A 15,930-nucleotide genomic window follows, 5' to 3' on the forward strand; every position below is an offset into this window, starting at 1 on the left:
GTGTTTGTGTTTGTGTGTGCGTGTGTACACACTAGTGTGCGTGAGTGTTTGTGTGCGTGTGTACACGCTAGTGTGTGCGCATGTGAGTGCGCGTGTGTACGCGCTTGTGTGTGTGTGCGCGCACATGCTCATGTTTGTGTATGTGGGTGTCTGTTTGTGCTCTTGCATTTGTGAGTATGTTTGTGTGTGTGCACACAAGTTTTTGCGTATGAGTAAGAGTTTGTGCGTCCCCGCAAGTCAGAGTCTGTGTATGTGTAAGTATGTGTGTGCAGGCCTGTGTGTGCTGGCATGCAAGCTTGCGCGTGCACATGCGTGTTTGGCCATTTAGATACACACACTGAGTCTGTATGCATGTGGTGTACAAAGATAATTATACACGCTTGGATTTGTCATTATTCATACCTTGAATCAGATTCATTTCTCCATTACAGTAACTGAAAGAGTCAAATTATAGTCCAGGTTCAAGAAGCGTTTGGAAAAAACAATTCATACACACACACACACACACACATTTGATGGAACTCCACGGGCAGTATCTTATGCCAGTTGTTGTTTCATGATTGTTTTTCTCACAACAGTAAAAGAGGAGACATCAGAAGCCTTGTCTATAAACCGCGGGACCAAGCGCTTTCCGAGGGAGACTCCTCCTTACACAGCTCCCCTGTCCCCAAAACTCCTGCGCACAGAGGCACACCCCTCAGAAGGTACCCCGCCCCGAGTCCACACTCTACCCACAGTGCACTGGGGCAGGGGTGCAGTGATTCACTGAGCACTCCGCTAAATGAGCGCGTCGTGCTGCTGGTTCTGTTCGATAGCTCTGCAGCAGTAAAGGGTCTTCCCATCGACTTCCTCCCAGTGCCCTCGGAACATTCCGGATGACCGAAGCACTCTTGCTAATGTGGCTGTTCTCTTAATTGGATTATCCTCATCGCTTATTAATTAAGGCTCGCCCGGCTCATTGATGACCTGCCACTCGTGATTCTCGCCGTCTCAAAATTCACAGCCCGCCTTCATTTATGATTCCCTATGTGCTGTGACGGGTTTAAGAGAATCACAGGATGCACAGAATCACGTTGATGAATTGTTTATCTTAATGGTCTGTTTTACACCACTGAAGGACTGTTTTCGCATGTTCAGTGAATATGGTGGGCTGCCATTTCATACACTGTGTGCATTCATATGAATTTAAAAATGATTTCTTTCATCCAGATTTCATTTATAAAGAAAGTATGAATCAAATTTCTCAGTTATTATGCCTGTTCTGTGATGCTGTGGGGTGTATACATAAGTCTGATGGAGTGCGTGAAAGCGTTTCTGAAGAGAGATTTTCTGGCTGCATCAATATTCACCATTAGAACTGCTAACAGAGGAACACGCCCTTGTTCTGAAACTCAGTCCTCTCCTGGTTGTAGAGTGTAGCAGTTGAAGTCTGGCACATTTATGTATATGACACTTGTACCACTGATTGTAGATTTACAGGATTATTGGTGGTCGTTGGCAGATGATGCTACAGGTCCTGGTCCTGACTTGTGGAACTGAAGCACTTTATATACATTCCCAGCTATGCAGCATTTACGCACATCAGATTTAGGCGCATGCTTAGGTGCTCGTTGTTGAGATCTACCGGATAAATGAAATGAGCTCATTAACATATGGAAAATGGGTCCCCATACATTGCTTTTTCTTTCATAGAAACTTGTTATCCAGCGCTGCAAGGCAATAGTAAGGAAGAATATACAATTAAAGGGCTTTTATTTCATATTGCAGATTTGCGAAACTTCAGCAAATGAAAACTGCTGCATGTAAGAAACCACAGACCCAGACATGCGCAAATACACATCTTCCAAACTGCGTATTAATTTGGACATCTAGTATACGGAAACTTTACTAAAATAAGCAGCGTTCACCAGTTTCCAGCTCAAATTTGAGTGGCCAGTCATACAATTCACATGCAAAGTCAAAAGATGTTGTCTTTGTTATGAATATATACATTTTTCAGTTGAAATTGAGTAAGTTCAGTTCATTTGATAGAATTAAGCCTTACACCCAACCCACCCTTTTCAGTTGCTATGCAACAATATTTTTCACCGTACATGCTTGGTTACTGGTGTTGTAAGCAAAATAATCACGACAAGGAATGGGACTGAGGTGAAAGCTGCAGAAGAGCTGTAAGTACTGTAGCCAAGTAACTTGACTGCAGGTTGGGTTTAAGTGCTTGTTTTAGCTTGACTTCATATTAGTCATTTGAACACTGAAGTGTGCATTGCCATCTGATGGCTTGAATAATGGTTGGATAGGTTTCATCATCGGGGGGGGGGGGACCCCAATGAGCTGTAATTCCATATGCTGGCAGATAGATCTGGCCTATTTATTCAGCTTCTCATAGGAGAAAATGCATCATAAATGGGGCTAGATGAAAAGCACAGAGCCGCAGGGCAGGATTCGGTTAGCGCGTGACGCGATAGGACGCAGCTTCTTTTCAAAATGGCTCCTCCCTAAGCGTACATCCATCATAGCCCCGCAGTCACTCAAGCCAGGACGTGCCAGGGAAAAAAAAGCGCTTTGCTCGTGTGGAAATTTGAGCCAAGCGCGCGTATCGCAATCCAGGACCGGGCCCAAAGTGAACACAGATGGAATTGTTCTGCATTCTCAAGATAATGTGTTGCATTGCCACTGTGTTCCCTTCGTAGTCAACCATGCCAGCTACTGCAAAATGTAGAATTGTGGATTACGAAACTCAGCATTGGTTAATGTAACCTTCTGTTACATTACAAACTATGGTAGGGGTTTAATCTGTTCATCAGAGGGTGGTAAACTTTTAGACTGGTAAATGGGTGGTTTTATACATATTCTGCTGTTTGTCTTAACCCTGTGAGTGTGTCTGTGAGTTTGAGATAGTAACCATAAACCAGTAACGCTGTAAGTTTTGGTCTAACACTATGACTTTAAGCCGGTAACACTGTGTAAATGAGTTTAACACAATGTGAACAAGTAACACTGTGGTAGGTGATAACACTGTGGTGTGATGATACCACTTGAGTTAGTAACACTGTGTGTGTAGATATACACACTGTATGTTATAACTGTTTGTGTGAGTAAACACTGTGTGTGAGATGATAAACTGTTGAGTTATAACACTGTGTGTGAGATGATAACACTGTATGAGTTGATAACACTGTGTGTGTGTGAGTTGATAACACTGTGTGTGAGATGATAACACTGTATGAGTTGATAACACTGTGGTTGAGATGATACACGTATGATGATAACACTGTGTTGGTTGGTGATAACACTGTGTGTGTTGAGTTGATAACACTGTTGTGAGATGAAACCGTAGTGATAACACTGTGTGTGAGTTGATAACACTGTGTGTGAGTTGATAACACTGTGTGTGAGTTGATAACACTGTGAGTATGAGTTGATAACACTGTGTGTGAGTTGATAACACTGAGTTTATAACACTGTGTATGAGTTGATAACACTGAGTATGAGTTGGTAACTGTGTGTGTGAGTTGATAACACTGTGTGAGTTGATAACACTGTGTGTGTGAGATGATAACACTGTGTGTGAGATGATAACACTGTATGAGTTGATAACACTGTGTGAGTTGATAACACTGTGTGTGAGTTGATAACACTGTGTGAGTTGATAACACTGTGTGTGTGAGTTGATAACACTGTGTGAGTTGATAACACTGTGTGTGTGAGTCGATGACACTGAGTGTGAGTTGATAATGCTGTGTGTGTGAGTTGATCACACTGTATGAGTTGATAACACTGTGTGTGTGTGTGAGTTGATAACACTGTGTGTGTGAGATGATAACACTGTATGAGTTGATAACACTGTGTGTGTGTGAGTTGATAACACTGTGTGTGAGATGATAACACTGTATGAGTTGATAACACTGTGTGTGTGAGATGATAACACTGTATGAGTTGATAACACTGTGTGTGTGTGTGAGTTGATAACACTGTGTGTGTGAGATGATAACACGGTGTGTGTGAGATGATAACACTGTATGAGTTGATAACACTGTGTGTGTGAGTTGATAACACTGTGTGAGTTGATAACACTGTGTGTGTGAGTTGATAACACTGTGTGAGTTGATAACACTGTGGTTGAGTATGAACTGGTGTGAGTTGATAACACTGTGAGTATGAGTTGATAACACTGTGAGTATGAGTTGATAACACTGTGAGTATGAGTTGATAACACTGAGTATGAGTTGGTAACTGTGTGTGTGAGTTGATAACACTGTGAGTATGAGTTGATAACACTGAGTATGAGTTGGCAAGACTGAGTATTAGTTGGTTGTGTGAGATGTTAACAATGAGTGTGGTTCAGTTAACACTGTGAGTGTAAGCCATTAACTGTGCAAGTTGTAACACTGTACGAGTCAGTCAGTGACACTGATGGAGTTAGTCAGTGACTGATAGAGTGGTGAATGACGCTGATAGAGTTAGTCAGTAACACTGTACGAGTTAAGCGGGCAGCATACTTCAAAAGAAGTTGAATTTTTTTTTGGCTTGCCGAAACCGAAGAAGTTCTCTGCGGACGAAATTGTTTTATACTCGATGCGGTTTCGCAACCGCACGTAGCAACAAAAGTATCAATATTATTGTATTATGTATATATGTAATTATTGTAACGTTGCTGGCAGTGTGGTCTCCATGGAGACGGGGAATCAGCTTGCGGAAATAAAACAAAATAGATCACGCCTACCGTGAATTTCTGACCGGTCACACACAATGTTCGCATTGAGGTCAACTGCGGTGATTTCGGCTAGGTAGAAAATCTTGGAGGTGCAAGAAGTGCCGAAAGAACTTCGGAAAGGAAATGCGTTTGTTTGTTTTCTCCGCAATCACGTCATTGTGTTCTTACGACCTTGCCGAACTTCGTTTCCGCAAGAAGTATGCTGCCCGCTTTAGTCAGTGACTCTGTGAGTCAGTCAGTGACTCTGTGTGAGTTAGTCGGTGACTCTGTGCGAGTTAGTCAGTGACTGATTGAGTGGTGAATGACACTGATAGAGTTGGTCAGTAACTCCGATGGAGTTGCCCAGTAACACTGAGGGCGTAGGAGCATGGCTGACTGTGCCCTGGGCGTGTCCCTTCCCCAGCGGGGACGCTTCCCCACGAGGAAAACGGCGTGCTGAAGGAGCAGCGCTTCTCAGAGGAGTCCATGGACTCCGCCTCCAACTCCATGACGCCCCGCCCCCCGACGCTGCGGAGCTCGTCGGAGTACCGCGCCCAGGCTGGGACCCCCTACTACCCCAGCCACCCTCCGCCGCTGCACCGCCTGGCTTCCAACCCCCCCGAGCTGGCCTCCACCCGCCTGAACAGACGAGTGGAAGGTAGGCAGTGTAAGAGCCTCCACCCTTTGCACCGCGATTGCACACCGTACACGTGTGTGTGTATGTGTCTGTGTGCGTGCGCGTGTGTGTCTGCATGTGTGTGTGTGTGTGTGTGTGATCCTGATCATGCGTTTGTGTGTGTGTGTGTTTGTGTGTGCGTGCGTGTGTGTGTGTGTGTGTGTGTGTGTGTGTGTGTGCATGATCGTGAGCATGCGGTTGTGTGTGTACGTGTGTGTTTGTGTGTGTGTGTCAGTCAATCTGAAATGTTGCATGGAATAATACCAGTGTTATTGAACAGATAGGCCTTATGTTCGGAACAAAAAGAAATTTTCATTCTTGCTGCCGGCCATGAGAACACATGTAAGGTTGCAGTGTTCAAGGCACACTCATTTTAGTTGTCCTTTTGTACAGCTCTAACTGTTGCATTTGGATTGAGTTGTCCTGAGGGTGAGGTGTTGGCCTTTGTGTGTATGTGGCACTTTATATCTTGCTTGCCTTCCCTCCTACGGCAAGCTTATTTTATATTGCAGAGATTAGTTAAAATGGACCTCAATAGCATTTTTCAGGAAGGGCATTGGAATAATTATGATTTGTTTGGTGTGGATTAAGCACACAGTCAGTACTACTGACTTCCTGTTTTTTTAATTAAAATGTGATATTTTAGTAATGATGACTCTAGGAGAGCCCTGCATATCATGCAATTAATTCTGCCTCCCATTTAAAAACGATTATATGTGTTCTGCTATGATTTAGCCAGACGTACAATGTGCTGTTTTAACACTATGAAACAGTGCCACTTAGTGGTGGATGTTTCTCTGCCACCGCTCTTCTGTCTGCATCTGTGTTTGTGTTCAAGTGAAGTGACAGTAACACAAGCCATTCGTGTTCATTTTTTATGCCAACATACTGGGGTATTTGTGATAATAATAAAAAATGTGGAGCCCTTTTTGAATTCTCCACAAAGAAAATGGGATTTCTTGATCTGAACCTTTTATATTTTAAATGGGTTAAAAGGGTACCACACAGTGTTCAGTGGTTTTTTGGGATACTGTATGGTACTCAGTGACTGTTTTTGGTCCCTTGCAGCAGCCAGCTCCACTACAGGCCCCGACCTACAGGCTGCGGACAGAGAGGCCCCCAGGGGCCCCAGTAAGAGCCCTTCCACCTGGTCCATCGAGGAGGTGATGCAGTTTGTCCGGGAGGCCGACCCCCTGGCTCTGGGACCCCATGCCGAACTTTTCCGAAAACACGTGAGTTTGCCCTTCTCTCCCCTGTCTCAAATTGACCCCCCAAAAGAGCCGGTCCCTTAAACTCAGCACCTTAAAGAGTAAGCCAAGATAGGGCAGAGCCCTGCTGTTACAGCACTCCCTGTGGTCAGTGAGATCAAATCAGGCATTTTTCCATCGACAGCTGAGGCAAAATACCTGTAATGACATCACTGATTGGATGTGGCCAGCAGTGCATTCAGGTTGAAAATTGTAACTCATACAGAGTGCTGCAACACCAGTTTGCTGCCCTGCGTTGACTCTTTGAAATCCTCTCTACACCGACCACCGTATGCAGCCTGTCCTATAAGCTCAGTAGCATGAATTCCGTCTCCATCTCCACTAACCCCACCCAGCTCTCATTCACCTCCACCCTCTCTCGCCCACCGAAAACTGGACCTTCCTCTCTCTCCACTGCAGGGTGAACCTCTGCTGTCTTCCTCTCCCTCTCAGTCTTTGTCTGTGTCTCCCAGTCCCCAGCCCCCACCTGTTCTGACGATAATGGAATCACAGACCACTGGAGAATAGAAGGAAAAAAATTCCATTCCTCCAATCAAAATTACATTTATATTTTGAATGTGGACACAAATTCAAACATTTCTTGTATTATACCTACCATTTATTTCTTTAGAAACATGCAAATTATCTCATGCATAATCAAAAAAGCCCAAATTTGCATATTATTTGAAACACTTTTTTCTCAGTGGATTAAGTCGGAGTTAATTTTTGAGTTTCAATGTGATGAATAACTCAATAGCTGCTAATTTACAGAGGGATTTTTCCAAATTTGGTTTTATCCTTGAATTATTTTTTAAAACCCTGTATATATGCCAAAAAATAAAGGAAATATGTTATTTAGTGAAAATGGCTGTTAAAGCTAATTTTGTGCTTGGTAGACACGAAGCTACTGGTATAAAAACATCTAAATTAACTATTTGAAGTTTATGATCATTGTTTCAGCAACTACAGTAGTTGTAGAAGCTAAATACCATAATACCCTAAAATTGATCTCAAATTGACCAAAATCACCCTTTTCACCTCTGGTGCCTCCCCTTAATTCCTTCAGCTGAAGGTCCTTCGTATGTGAACAGTCTGTGTTGGGCATGTGTGGACAGTGTTATGTAGTGTTGAGCAAAAATCCTCATATTTCTAAAATATGTTATTTTTTTCATTTACCAATAAAAGCTATATGACCTCTGCGGCCTGTTTAATGTCTGCTTGAGCTGTGAAAACTATATCCTCACTGCGGACAATGAAGGCATTCATGTTTGGTCACTTGGAGAGTTGAACCAACTTCAACGTTTTAGTATTTGGACATTTACAGGACACAGAGCTGCATGACAAAACGCAACGTGTGTTAACCTTTTGAAGAGTATGTTTTTTGGAATGTTTTCCTTCAATGTTTTCCTAGAACTCCATTGCTTTCAATTACCGGTAGTGATCGTTACATCAGCATTAGAATGTTCAGTTAAGAACAGTCTAATCTCACATTTGTCAGCTTACACCTTAAAAGATTAAAAAAGAAGTTTGTTCGTAAATAAAAAAGACAGGATTTCCGCTTGACACGAATGCAGGGGAAGTGAAGGTAGCCATGTTGTTCTTCCTCTGGTGTGTGTGCTTCCTCTGGTTTGTGTACATCGCCGGCCGCAGGCCTGCCTGTGTCCCCTGTGTTTAGATTTGAGCCGACAGGCCGCCTTCCTTCTTCCTGAGACAGGCCTGCTGCTCCTGGGGAGCATCGCGGCTCGTGCCGCGAATAAAAGCACCGTCTGCAACGCGTCAGGCTGCCTCCAGCCTGTCTTATAAACCCCCCCCAACCCCCCCCCCCCCCCCTCAGAATCAACCCTCTGTCGAAACTCAGAACACAGAGCCTCAAAGCCATGCTGCCCTGCCCTTTAAAAATCTTTTTTTCTTTGGGGAAAATTTGACCTTAATTTTACAGTTTCAACCGTTTTCCCGTGCTATTAAACCCAAAATTAAAGTCAGAGTAGTTGTTTACAAGGAGGTAATGCAGAAAATTACACTGTTTGTTATGAATCTGGAAAGAAATGCCTGCCTGCAGTTATAATTTCTTCCTGTCTGTATATTTGAAGACAGTGATATGGCCGTTTTTATGTAGAAAAAAGCCTGAAATTGTTTCTTCAGTTATTCTGCATGTTTTGTTAGGGGAAAAAAAATCCTCAGATTTTAACTGCATGCTTTACTAATAATAGTCTTCCATGTTTGAACATTTAATGGTCTATGTTTACGGACTGACCACAGTTTATTGAGTGCTGTTAGTGTTGTGATATCTAACTATTGGGGTGGTTTTATGGGTGGGGCTCTGAGTGACGTGATGTCATTGTCTGTGCAGGAGATTGATGGGAAGGCACTGATGTTGCTACGCAGTGACATGATCATGAAGTACATGGGCCTGAAGCTCGGCCCCGCCCTCAAGCTCTGCTACCACATCGAGAGGCTCAAACAGGGCAAACAGTAGCAAACTGACCATGCCAACTTTGCCCTGCCCTGGCCCCAGCACACACCCACCCTGGGCCACAAATGGGGCGGAGACCAGGACTGCGCCAACCTCCGCTGGAGCCCCTCTGTGAAACCCTTTCAGTCTACGACTCCACGAGGGGGAGATTTCATTGGTCAGAGGTTCCCATGGACGACAAACATGTGCTCCGCCCCCTTTGCTAATAATGTTCATAGAGACTCCTATTTATATACTGCAGAGACCACAGTACCTCATCAGCGAGCAAAAGGAAGTTTTCAGAGTAACGTAGTTGACTCAGCTGAATCCCAAAGGATAATCTGTCTACTGTTTACACTGCATATTCGTGCTGTGCGTGCACATGGACTTCTGTGATTTTTTTCCACAAAAATAACTAAAAATAAAACAATGTTTGCTTCATGTGCAGATTGAAGCCCCAAAGATGAAGATTGTTTTGTCCTCTTAGAGTATTATTCCAGTAAGCCGCAGGGGCTAATTTTAATCAACATTTCTGTTTTTTTTTTTTGTCTTTGTTTTTTCTTTCTTTTTTAACAATTGAAATAATGCTTATTTACAGTGGAATAAGATTTTAATATAAAGGCTAAAAAACAAAAAGAGTCCGCAGATAATTTCATTAGTTTTTCCAGACTACCGGATAGTCTTCAACTACAAATGAGTGTCTGAGAGAGCTTATTTACACTGCTGGTTTAAACTCTTGTGGACGGCGAAAGCTGTTGAACTCGAGATGTCCTGTCAGCCGCGCCAACGTGCATTGGGAGAGGATGATTTTTCGACCCATCTTCCAGCCTCCTTGTTTTACTGATGGGATGCCTTACCCGGAGTAATGATTGTGGTACATTTCTACAGTAATGAACTTTTTAGGATAACAGACTTTTTTTTGTTCTGTCTAATGTGTTGTATTGGACTATGACTGGAACAACGTGCTTTTGTCAAAAAAAAAAGTGACAGGTCACATATTGTAGAATGATACATACTTTATACACATGTACAAAAACATAGAAAATGTTTTTTTAACCAGAGTTTTGTATGTAGCCTGTAAAAATGGGATAAACAATATGATTTTTTATTATTATTGTTTTAATTTTTTTGCATTCGCGTAGGGTCTGTGGTAAGATATGTGGTACAGGGCTTCATGATTAAATGACAAGTTGACAGAAGTGTGTTTTCACCCCGCTGTTTATGATTTCAAAATAGACATACCGATGATTAAACCCCGAACCCATACACCATCCCAGCTTTGCTTCGTGCAAAGCACGTCTCCTCGATACGTTTTCCAAACGCCTCCAATACTTTTGATTTGAATGTTCGGACTCCGTTTCATTAAGATTTAAACATCCGTTTTTGTTTAGCGTATTTGTCTTTTGACGGTTTGTGGCCTTTATCAAACAGGATGAGTGTGTCGCGTGCGCGTTTTGGGGCTTTTCTGAGACGAAGAGAAAGGAAACGCACGCCTTTTAACTTTATTTTATATTCGTCATTTCTCTGTTTGGTCACATGGAAATTCCGCTGAGGTTGTGGGGTGAATTCAGCGGGACCTGTCATTATTTATTGCCGTTGTTGTTTTAAATTACGTGTTTTTTAGAAAGCTCAGGTTGTTAAATCTAATTTCGTTGTTCATTGCATGCGTTGAAGCTTTTTGTCAGTAAACCACACCTTTCACCCTGTGTTTGTGGTTTAGTTTTATGGTTTTACATTTTCTGTAAGCTTTAAGCCAGCAAATGTCTGCTGCTTTTAAGCAGGTGGCACCCCCCACCTACCTGTGTAGATATATGATGCATTCACATGCATTTTGAGTTGATTGAATTGTTCTGAAAATGAAATTACCCTAGTACTGTCAGTGCACCGGGTGACGATGTGGATAAAATCACAGAGAGCACAAGTGTCACTACTATTTTTTTCTACAGTCTGTGGTCACCTCCCTAGGGCTGCTGGCCATCCTTTGGAACACTGGGGTTGGGGGTGGGGAGACGCATACTACACGTGCACGTTGTCGGGGATGTATGGGGGCCTGCCTGCCCCCTTCTCACTCAAGATAACGTGCAGGACTTGTCGATCCACTACGGTCCCCTGTATAATGCAGAACGATTTGGAGTACTTAGAAATATATATTTTTGTCTGCTTTACAATCATCCCCCTTTTTTTTTTTGCTAAAGTGCAAAAATGTCATTAAATATCACCAAACGGAGTCATGGGAATTTCAAGGAATTTTGAAGTTCACATTTATATTGGATAAAAAAAGGTTTGTAAAATAGTTCTGCCAGTGCATTATGTCTACTGAGGAACAGAACTCCAGTTTTCCACGAAAATGTATTGAGCACAACTTTTCCCATTTAACACATCTAAACATTTGACCTGTTTAAAGTGAGGTTTCTATTTCTTAGCACAATGAGGAATTCCCCATATCTCCAGATCCTGTCATGGTATAATGTCTAATTATTATTATTATTATTATAATTTCTGATTATTGTGATTCGATATTTTATTTTAATCATACATATCAGGGACAGGAGTGTACATTTTTTGTTGGGAAATATGTAAAACCAATCATATATGAAAAATAGAAATTTGGATAATTTCATTTTGGGGAGGGGGTGGGGGGATGTAGATTGTTTTTCTGACTGCCTTTGATATTTCAGTGCTTTTAGTTTGAAACAAGATATTCCTCAAAAGTACTTGACGGAAATTGCTATGCGTTAACTGATATTCCTCAGGTTTACTTAGTCTATGTTTTTGTTTTGTAGGACAGAATTTTTTTGTAAAGTAGCATTTTTTGTTTAAAGTGATGACACTTAAGTTTGACTATACTCTGTTCACCCTTTTGTGAGGATGTTACCTTTCATTTTCATTCTTCCTCCCTCTGTCTCTCTTTCTCTCTCTCTCTCTCTCTTCCTCTGTCCCCCCCTCTCTCTGTCTCTCTCTCTCTCTCTTCTCTCTCTGTCCCCCTCTCTCTCTCTCTGTCTCTCGTGCCATAAGTTAGACAAACACAATGTATACATAGTGCTTTTAAACTATTTCTCAATTATCTCGCAAGAACTTGAAGAAACACTTGTATAATAGGCATATGCATACATACACCTCTGAAATGTTTGTCAAAGCAATGGAAATATTTTACCTCCATTTACATCCTGTATTTCTATAAAAAACAAAAAAAAAAGACATTGTTTGTTCTTTTTTATTTATAAAGGCAGCAATAATGAGAATGTAATGAGTTTTGTCTATTTATAATTTATGCATTATGCACACTTGCATTCTTCACCAACATATCTATAGTGCATTGGTAATTTGTCTGTTTTGACACATGTTAAATTTCAACTGGCTGACTTAAGACTATAGTCTACAAATATGCACTCAATTGCACTCAGAATCACACCTGCACACTCTTAATATGCATTCAGACTCCTGCTGTGCCTTGCATACTATATCATACTGTGTTTTTATTGGCTTGTGTTAAAAAAAAACAAAAAAAAAAGCACTTCAGTAAAAATCAATGCAACATTGAGATTTTGCCGCCCATAGCAGTAGCCCCATGAGTGGTGCAGCATGGCCACATGGCGGTGCTGTGCACACTGGTTCCAAATATGCAGGACCTTTTGCGCTTGTTTTTGCCATGCATGAGGTATAGTGACAAGATTTATTACTGATGTTTTTGAAGGACCCCTGAGATTTAGCCCTGTCTTTTCTGATGGTTTTCTTTTTTAAAAAGAGAAAAAAGTGACAAGTGACATTAATGAACCATTACACAAAATGATTTTGTACACTTTTGCAGTGGGTAAATTTGGGGAAAAAAGTCAATTTGCAAAAAAGACTTGACCAGTCAGCAGGAGTGTGATGCACTGATTAGGACTGTTGGAAGCCATTTCATGCATGGCCCCAGTCATTACTATTGGCAACAACAAATTTTTGTATTATTATTGTGTAAACTACTAATTATAGTTTACACAGCAATTATGTGTAAACCTAGGTCGCTATGCTATGTGTTCCCCTTCCCTTGCACGCATTCGTATTCGTATTGGCTCGGTCTAGAAGTTTTCCACCTTTTTGAAAATGTAGTATGTTTAAAAAAACCATCACCTTATATTCTCCTTCTCACACTCCTTTTCACCTGGGAGCAGCAAGTCTTTTACTGATGTTTTGGATATGAAACTTTTTTTAGATGAAATAACATGCCTTCTGTAAATGAGATTAGTAAAAGTTCTGTGCATAGTATGCAAATGAGTAAATCTCATTCGTTGGTATTGAGAAATGGGTCTATTCTGTAACTGTAATTTGAGCCCATTACTGAATATATGATTAAATGCACCTTACCTGTTCCAAAACTGCCCTATGTCAGGATGGTTGAAATTTCTAAGTTTACATGCCATGAGATACTCAGATTAAGGGAATGCTTACAAGGCCATACATTCTAGACTGTTCATTGTTGTTGTATGGAAATTGGCAGCAATGTAGAGCGTAGTGCATTGTCTATACACCCCAAACAACCCAAATTGTTTGCCAGAAAGACAAATGTTTGGCAGCCTATTATATTTCACCTTTCATTTATAGTGTTCACATAATAACTGTATGAGAGAAGAATGAAACGGCAGATCGATATTGGCACATTTGAAGCACGGACATAAGACAACTGCGTGAATTAAAGGGAACCTCCACTGGAAGTCAAAAACATGAACAAAAATGTAGAGGATAATAAATTAAGGGTATCTGGCATTTCATTCCTGTTTCAGAATTGCTTACCTTTTTTGGTTATTGCCATCAAGAATGGCTGTGGCCTTTTAGAAAGCAATTGGGGCAATGCACTGTGGGATTTCTGGCTCCCTGTCTCCATACTCTTTTTGAAGGGGCAGTTACTGTTCTTGGTGTAGGTGGGTATGGTTTAAGTCATTATTCAGATTTGAAACCAAGACATTCAGTTGAATGCAAATACATTAATTTTATTTTATTTTTATTTATACTTTATTGAACCAGGAAATTCCAACTGAGATACAATATCTGTTCTTCCAGGGAGTCCTGTCATACAAATTGGCAAACAAAAACAGCACCCAATGATACCAAATGATGCTCCATTCTGCTAATGGTCAAAGGCCCCACAGGATTAAAAAAAAAACCAAATAACAAAAAAGTAATAAATTTTGAAACAGGAACCAAAGGTATATTCTTCATTTACTCTTCACATTTTGAATGGATTTATTTGTATTTTTGAATATATACAGTGGAGGTTTTCTTTAAAATTTGGTGCATTCTCAATAAATACTGGCAGAACTATTCCAAATGATTTAGTTCTAAGCCCAAAAAATAATTGAAATGTTCTATTCCCAAAAATTGTGTTAATGGCTGTCCATTTGAGGCAGTTTGATTTTGTGAAGGCTAATTTTATCCCCGTTATTATATGTAAAAGTAATCAGGAAACCTGTACAGAAAATACAATTCTGTCCAGTGGCCTTAATTTAAGATGTGCTTAAACATCTGACTCCAACCACCCATTGAAGTGCCTCTTATTACAAACTCCCACTAATTTTATGAAATATACAGTCTGGTGTGTCCTTTATCCAGCTTACTCATAAGATTTTCTTGCTTGACGTAAAAACCATATGGTGGCTAAGGACCAAGCCAATTACAGATAAGGATTCTTTTTTAAATTACAGATCATTGCAGATAAGTTAGACAATTTCCATAATTTCTGTTCCAATTGTAAGACAAATGGCTTGGATTAGCACCTGCTCCCATATTTCACATCACTAGTCAAACCATCAATACTAATTGCATTGTGCTTGCGGCCTCTGTTCAGTTACTACTTGCAGCTGCATAATGTCTTTATTTACTTGTTTGCTTGGCAGACGGTTATTTTCTGCAATTTAAAGTGCTTCGTTTACACATTTTTCATTTGTCCAGGCAAATATACCCGGAAGAAATCCAGCTTATATACCTGGCTCGAGTACAACCTTCCATTTACGAGCACCATGTAAATATAAACTGCAGTTCTGCTCTTTCATATGAGTTTTCCAATCTACTTTACTATACAATACAACACTAGACCAAATTTGAATAAATTAACAACATAAATTCATAATGTTACAAGATGTTGTTACTGACAGTTGCCTTCATATGAGTGTCTCTTGAGACAAACATGCTAGTTATTGCCATTTATTCTTATAATAAATTATGCCACACAACCATAATCTCCAAGCTCTGGTTATGTACTTTGAGTTGATACAGTAAATAATCAGGCTTAAGCAAAATAGGAGAACCTTTTTTTATTTTCATTCATGTAATTCACCCAGCTGCATTGTTTAAAAAATGTGGACCATTATATGGCTCACAGTATAAAATCTTCATCCAGGAATTTAAATACCAATGTATACAAAATATTTTTTCACATGACAATAAGTAGCAATGATTCTAGCTTGAAATTTAATGGGTTAAACATAAATTGCTCTCCACTGAAAATTGCGACTATGACTTACAATCATTGCAGTCTTTAACAGTCTGGCATGTACTTACACGATTGTACAGTCTTTCTTAGTAAAAGCAAAAGTGAGAAAGAACTGTCAATGCAGTTTAATACTTTTAAGATATGCCACTAATGTTAATGTATAATAATTCACTGTGTAGAAGACATTCAAGACAGTATTTTATTGTAAGATAAGGATAATTTATAGGATAGTTGTTGAAACATCACAAACACATAAATACATTGATAGCTGGATCCTCTTCAAGGTCCATTTCAATCCAAAACTAGGTCTAGTACCAAGTAAATACATTAGAATGGGGCCCTTCTTTAATTTGATCATGCTGAAAACATACAACCACTTGTAAAAATATATCT

The 15,930-nt window shown here is 40.5% G+C and overlaps 1 protein-coding gene across 5 annotated transcripts in view; it reads left to right on the forward strand.

Annotated features, from left to right (window-relative positions):
- The window catches only part of scml2 (Scm polycomb group protein like 2), a 64,228-nt gene extending 51,918 nt beyond the window's left edge, over positions 1-12,310 (forward strand). Inside the window, exons 12-15 of one of the 5 annotated variants that reach the window (XM_064327081.1) lie at positions 579-704; positions 5,118-5,360; positions 6,438-6,601; positions 8,967-12,310. In XM_064327081.1, coding sequence (XP_064183151.1) covers positions 579-704; positions 5,118-5,360; positions 6,438-6,601; positions 8,967-9,092 — 659 coding nt within the window. In that variant the 3' untranslated portion in view covers positions 9,093-12,310. The remainder of the gene's footprint in view (positions 1-578; positions 705-5,117; positions 5,361-6,437; positions 6,602-8,966) is intronic. The other 4 variants (XM_064327082.1, XM_064327083.1, XM_064327084.1 and 1 more) reach the window with 4 other exon arrangements.
- The last annotated feature ends 3,620 nt before the right edge of the window (positions 12,311-15,930 follow it).

This window comes from Anguilla rostrata, chromosome 3 (assembly GCF_018555375.3).
Source record: "Anguilla rostrata isolate EN2019 chromosome 3, ASM1855537v3, whole genome shotgun sequence".
NCBI lineage: Eukaryota > Metazoa > Chordata > Actinopteri > Anguilliformes > Anguillidae > Anguilla > Anguilla rostrata.